Source organism: Solanum lycopersicum, chromosome 4 (genome assembly GCF_036512215.1).
Source record: "Solanum lycopersicum chromosome 4, SLM_r2.1".
Taxonomy (NCBI): domain Eukaryota; kingdom Viridiplantae; phylum Streptophyta; class Magnoliopsida; order Solanales; family Solanaceae; genus Solanum; species Solanum lycopersicum.
Window position 1 is genome coordinate 1,238,334 of NC_090803.1, and position 6,525 is coordinate 1,244,858.

At 28.5% G+C, this 6,525-nt stretch overlaps 1 protein-coding gene across 1 annotated transcript; it reads right to left on the minus strand.

Annotated features, from left to right (window-relative positions):
- Positions 1-2,459: 2,459 nt before the first annotated feature.
- ABCG7 (ABC transporter G family member 7) lies at positions 2,460-6,267 on the minus strand. The gene is made up of 5 exons (XM_004236936.5): positions 5,827-6,267; positions 4,923-5,721; positions 3,838-4,017; positions 3,561-3,739; positions 2,460-3,284 (listed from the first exon to the last, which is right to left on the minus strand). The coding sequence occupies exons 1-5, from the start codon at positions 6,046-6,048 to the stop codon at positions 2,637-2,639; spliced, it is 2,028 nt and encodes a 675-aa protein (XP_004236984.1). The 5' UTR covers positions 6,049-6,267; the 3' UTR covers positions 2,460-2,636.
- Between the last annotated feature and the right edge of the window lie 258 nt (positions 6,268-6,525).

A 6,525-nucleotide genomic window follows, 5' to 3' on the forward strand; every position in this document is an offset into this window, starting at 1 on the left:
AAGTTTGAATTCTCTTAAAAGAAGACTATTTTTTTTAAAACAAAAATGTTTAGCTAGGTCGAAATATCACCATTTCTTATTCGAGAATTGACAAATATATACAACTATTACATATAAGTATAATATAGCTTAATTTTAATTAGCAATTAATAGACAAATAAAAACTTGATACATATTGACCCAAAAGTAATTTATCGACATTTTAAAATTATTTTTGAAACACTAAAAAAATGTTTAATACTACTCATCATCTTTCTTCTAACTTTCAATTATTTCTCTAATTTTTTTTATTTCTCCTTAAAACTAGTAAATAATTATTTCGAATTAGTGGATTATCATTGGTTAAATACTTGCAATTTGTTTTTGTATATATTTTTATTTAGCATGTTTATTTAGTTGATGTACACTTATTGTATTTGATTAATTTTTTTTATATACATTGATTGTTACATGGCAAATACATATACATTACTTATATCTTATTTGTATACATTAATAGTATACATAAGTATATTGCACTTCTGTTCATAATTACCTTCTATAGATATATTACTATTATAAAATCTTTAGGCTTTCGTATCATATCATTTTTTCTCGGGAAATTTACATAAATATACTATGATAAAAAATTATTTTACCATTTATGGCAATAATATTTTTTTCATTTATCCACTTTTAATTCATTTATAATACAAGTTTATTACATATTACAAAGAACAATTTATTATTCACATGTAATACAAGTTTTAATGATGGATAACACACTTATCGCATATTTTAATACATTTATAATATAATGTGATAATTTTTTACTAAACAAACATAATATATTTCAAAAACAATTATAATTCAAATATATTGCATACATAATTCACTTTTAATACACATTACAGATTTATCACAGTATTGCTATAAATAGAAATAAAAAATATCGCTAAAATTAGTAATTATTTTTTAAAATATATTAATTTATGTAATTTTTCCTTTTTGCTCTCATAAAGGTTATTTTTATAAAACTTTTCTTACTTACAATAAAATATCAAAATCAAACCATTTTTAAGGCTACGAACTGCCTAATGGGGCTTTTGGGCCTTATTTGAGTCAAAAACCTTAGCTTGATATGAAAAAGTGGCCCAATGGGTTTATTTAGATGTCCATTGAATAATAATGGACGATGTGATACTCGATAATTGAAATCGACGATATGAATCTTCAATTATCATTTCGTCAATTTGATTTTTCATTTCTAATATCCAATAGTTTGTCTTTTTAAGACATGCAATATCAATTATTTAAAACTAGTATTTTTCTATTCATTTATCAATTTCATTTACAAATGTTACAATCAGCGATATTCATATAAAGTGAAAAAGAGTGATGTTTGAATCTTTGGGGACCTAAGCTTATCTTTGGGTCATTCATACTTTGTGTTGGTCTTTAATTTTTATTTCTTACGATAAAAACTCTTATTTTTTCAGGACATAAATTTATATGTTTGCATTATGATATCGTATAAGTTCGACTGATAAAAAAAAAATTAACAATCAACTCATTTGAAGAACATATATAAATTAAGGATCAACTTATTTAAAGGACAAACTTATGTAATTAAATGTTTTTCTTCCATTAATGAAACTCACTAATAAAAGGATAAAAAAAAACATTAACTTGGAAGGGTGAGTGTTCAAAAATAAGTGGGGTTTTTACTTATTTGTTTGTGTTTAATAAGTACGTAAAAAAATATATCCTAACAGTATTTTGAAGATGAGATGTGTTGAAAAGGAAAAATACTAGTAATCTGGAATATCATATATAAAATTTTTTTACCGTATAGTTTTCACTAGAAAAGTCGATCATTTCCTTCATTTTTAAAAAACTTACCTTTTTAGATAAATTTATTTTCAAAATATTTAACCAATTATTTAAAAAAAATAATATTTTGTATCGTACAAACACGACATATATAGTTGGATGCACATCTACGATGTTCCATAAAAATTAATTGTGGCAATCCTTGGTCGATATGAAAGATAAAGGGATGCACTATAATTAAGAAATTAGTAGATATTATGTATTTCTATTTTTATTTTTTTTTAATTTTCTATAAAGACATCAAAGTTAGGTTCTACTCATGTCATTCAAGAATAAGATACTTTGCCACTTTTTCTAATTTCTATCACATCAATTAGGGGCATAATTAATAACACCATTGACATTCCTTTAAATCACTAAGCATAATTTTTTTTAAAAAAATCTTTCTAATCAGATTACTCATATGGTAAGCATTCTTCATTTTCAATCTTAAATATGTTAGTTCGAAGCTCTAATAGATCAAATAGGATTGAACGATAAATATCCTCTATATTCGATCTTGAATCTGTTGATTGAAATTCAAGAGAAAGAAAAGGATCGAAGCTCCTACGGAAAAGTTAAAAACATGAAAGAAGAAGCAAAGACAATAAACAATAATAGTTTGTATATATATAGCACAATTCACATTTCATAGCAACAAATTTTCTTGTCTAAGGTTTATAATTATACTTGTTAATATTTTATTTAATAAACTTCAAGAAAATAATATAAATTAAATCTTGTCTAATTCAAAAGTCTCTCTCTCTCACACACACTCACTTTAGTCATTGATGCCACAACCTCAAAGCAACATAAGCCAATAGCCTATACACCACCAACATAACAACCAATGCCACCACATCAAGTACCAAATTGTCAATTCCAAGATACTTAATAGGTGGAAATTCCAAAACTTCACAATATTTCCCAATTCCACATTCATAAACCTCATTTCTTGAATATTGTACTCCAAGTAGAAGTTTGTAACAATAGTGGCTAAATGAGATGTACTTGAGCCAATCAATGAAAATAGGAATATGTTGAATGTAGTATCCACTTGCTAGCAAAAACACAAGCATCAACACTGAAGATAATGTTGTGGCTTGTTTCACATCCATTAGTATTGCACCAAGTGCTAGGCCAATTCCTTGAGACACTAGCACATTTAAAAGTATGATCAAAAGGGTCAATATGAACGTGAGAAATTTTGGCTTTAGACCACCCATCCAGTATGTTACTGTTACGAAGATTGTTGGAAGTACAAGTTCCATAGGTAAATCACCCACGCTTCGTGCAAAGTAGTAAGACGAAAGGCGATACATGCCGGATGAACGCTCTCTTATGAGCATTGGACGCTCTTGTGGGAATGCAAATATGGCACTAAAGAGAGGGAAAAATCCCCAAAATATTGAGAAGAAAAATAGTAATCCCACCTGTTGGATACAATCACCTTGTTAGGAATTTTTGTATATTGAAAAAACATAAATAAATAAAAATGTAACATAATTTAACATGACATTTGAGGCGGAATTCAAGTCTCACAGTTAGCCCATGAAAGAAAATCCCATCACGTGTGCGTGTTAAAAATATAATAAAATAAATAAAATATATTATTTCTAACTGATCAACCTTTTAGATAAGACGACCACACAATTCATAACCTAATAAAATAACCATAGAATGGCTATATAGGAAATTTTGAACATTACCTGATCCATTATATGATTAGTATTACAATGCCACCATAAGAGTCCAGATAGAAATGAAACAGACATCACTTGGAAAATTCTTAGACCAGAGTAGGCTTCATGTTTTCTTTCTTTAAGTCCTCTACCAAGCAAAACCTTAAATTGCAACCACCAACTTGTGGTCCATTGATGGTCGCGACCTGACAAATAAAAGTGGTATATTTAGACCTTTTACGATGATTCAGATATATAATTTCATTTGTATATATAACAAGTTAAATGAGAGATTATCGCGTACTTATTGATGATGAGCGAATCGAACGCTTGCAACTTTGATTAATTTCCTCTTTCAATAAAGGATAAATATTTTTCCTATAAGAGGAAATTAAGGACTGTTTGGTTGCATTTTGATTTTCAGATTGATCTTGTTTCATAATAAGTTCATGTTGATCATAATGCCTTGTATCATGTGTAATACCTGCAAAATAAAAATTAATTTATTTATTTGACAAATTCATATAAGGACAATTAATTAATTGATTTTATTTATGTAACATATGATAAACAATTGTTGTACCATGGCAACATAAAGTCGTGTGAGAATCTTTAATTTTTGTATTTTTTATGTAGAATGTTATTTTTAGTTAATAATATTAAAAGGACAATGGGACCAACTGAAAAGGTTTAAAAAAAAGAAGAAAATGATACGAAAACTTTATAAATTAAAGGGCTAGAGGAGGGGACAAATTAAAGTTTAATTTAAGCTAAAACACTCATTGATTAAGTACTAATTGTTTCACTTGTGTCTGAAAAGTAGATTATCTAAATTATTATTACCAAAAACTTGATTTTTACTAAAGAGGATAGGAAGAAAGATAATGCTCTAAAAATAATAATCGTCTTTTATTTTCAGATCTCTTATAGATGAAAAAAGAAGATTTCTTATAGAAATTTAGAGAGAATATAAAACTGACGCAATCAAAATATAGAGAACTATGGTCCATTAAGTCAAATTTCAACCACTTTTACACTAATCACCCAATTTATGGAGAAAAAGATTCATTTAAATTGTCTCATTTTGGCTTGAAACTTGATTTACACTCAATTAGGAAACTCTCACATAAAATAAATAGCATTTATGAAAGGAAGTTCTATGTACTTTATAAGTAGAATTTTCTCTGTCTTAATTTATGAATAATCTTGATTATGGTCATTAAATTAAATAGATCAATCATTTATTAATCGTGAGACCTAAAGCAGATCATAGATATTTGTATAATTATAAAATTATCTCATAAAGGGTAAAAGGGAAATTTAAATTATTTCTAAATAAAAGTATATATACATTCTACGTCTACAGAGAGAAATTAAAGTATGTCATACCATTAGCAAGATCAAGTAGAAAATCAGCAGGGTTCATGAAATTGAATCCAGGAGCATAGCCTATCGATGCAAAATATTCCATAACAAGGCTACTTTTCCCATAATAAATCGGACAACCTTCCGTCAAGACGATAATTTTATCGAACATTCTAAACAACGTACTAGAAGGTTGATGTATCGTTGTGACCACGGTCCGACCTCCTCTAGCCAACCAACGTAACGTTGCCACTATACGTTGAGCTGTAGTCGAATCAAGCCCTGAAGTTGGTTCATCGAGTAACAATAAGCTTGGATTCACTAACATTTCTTGTCCAATACTCACTCTTTTTCTCTCTCCACCTGAAATTCCCCTAAATAATTGTCCACCAATCATACTATTTCTACATCTTGTTAACCCCAATTCCATAATAACTAACTCTACTTGCTCAATTTTCTCTTCTTTTGTTAATTTACTAGGTAATCTTAACAAAGCAGCGTATGTCAACGTCTCGAAAACGGTTAAATGAGGATATAACACATCATCTTGTGTCACGAAACCAGTTTTTCGTTTCATCGAGCTTGAAAATTGTTGATCGTTGTAAGTTATGTTACCGGAGAATTTACCGTGTAATCGACCAGCTAACGATGTTAGGAGAGTTGTTTTACCACTTCCTGATGGACCTAACATGGCCAAAAGTTCACCAGGCTTAACTATTCCCATGACATTTTGAAGTATCACTCTATTTTGCTTTTGTTGATGTGAAAAAAAATAACCCCCTTTGTTACTTTTCAATTTGATAGTGTATGAAACATCTTCAAACTACAAAAAGAAAAAGGAGTTTAGGTCGATATACCGCTAAAATATACAATGATATACATCGAGTGTATACAATATATTATCGGTGTAGAGAAGTTAAAAGTGTACCTTAAGTGTAACGGGGTGTAAAGATTCACGAAGAATTGATAATTTAGCATGATGTGATTGTTGATGATTCGAGATTCTATCATCGTTCACGCGAGGACTAACGTCACACGTTGGACCATTTGGTTCGATCTGAAGTGAGATGTTATCCATTCGAGCACGTACAAGAACGTTACTCGAACCACCATGGATGTTACTACTATTCTCTTGATCATGAGGCAACATTTTCAAAACCCTTAAAGCTTCAAAAATTTATCAAGGTGTTCTAGGTTTAATTTGTTGATGAGAAAAAGAGATAAAATCACATGCAAATGAAGAAAAGAGAATAGGGGAGTTTTAAAGTGATAAAATAAAAAAGGCACAAGAAGAAGCAATGTGTGTTAGAGACATGATATAGAGACCCACAAAGAGAGAGTTGTCAAATGTTGGAAGTCTAGAGGTGATGTATTAAAATTTGCCATATTATAAATTTATAATGGATGTCACTTTCAAGTTTTCCACTTTTGTTTAAAGCATAATATATAAAAATGTCATTTAACCAGATCTTAAATTAGTATATATATATATATTTTTTTAGATTTAGACGTGCACAAGTTTAAGTGTTTTACTTTTGTACAATCAAAATTGAAAAACATAAATATCAATTAATAAAATCAAATAAAAAGATATATTTATATATTATGCTTTTTGCATGTACGTAGT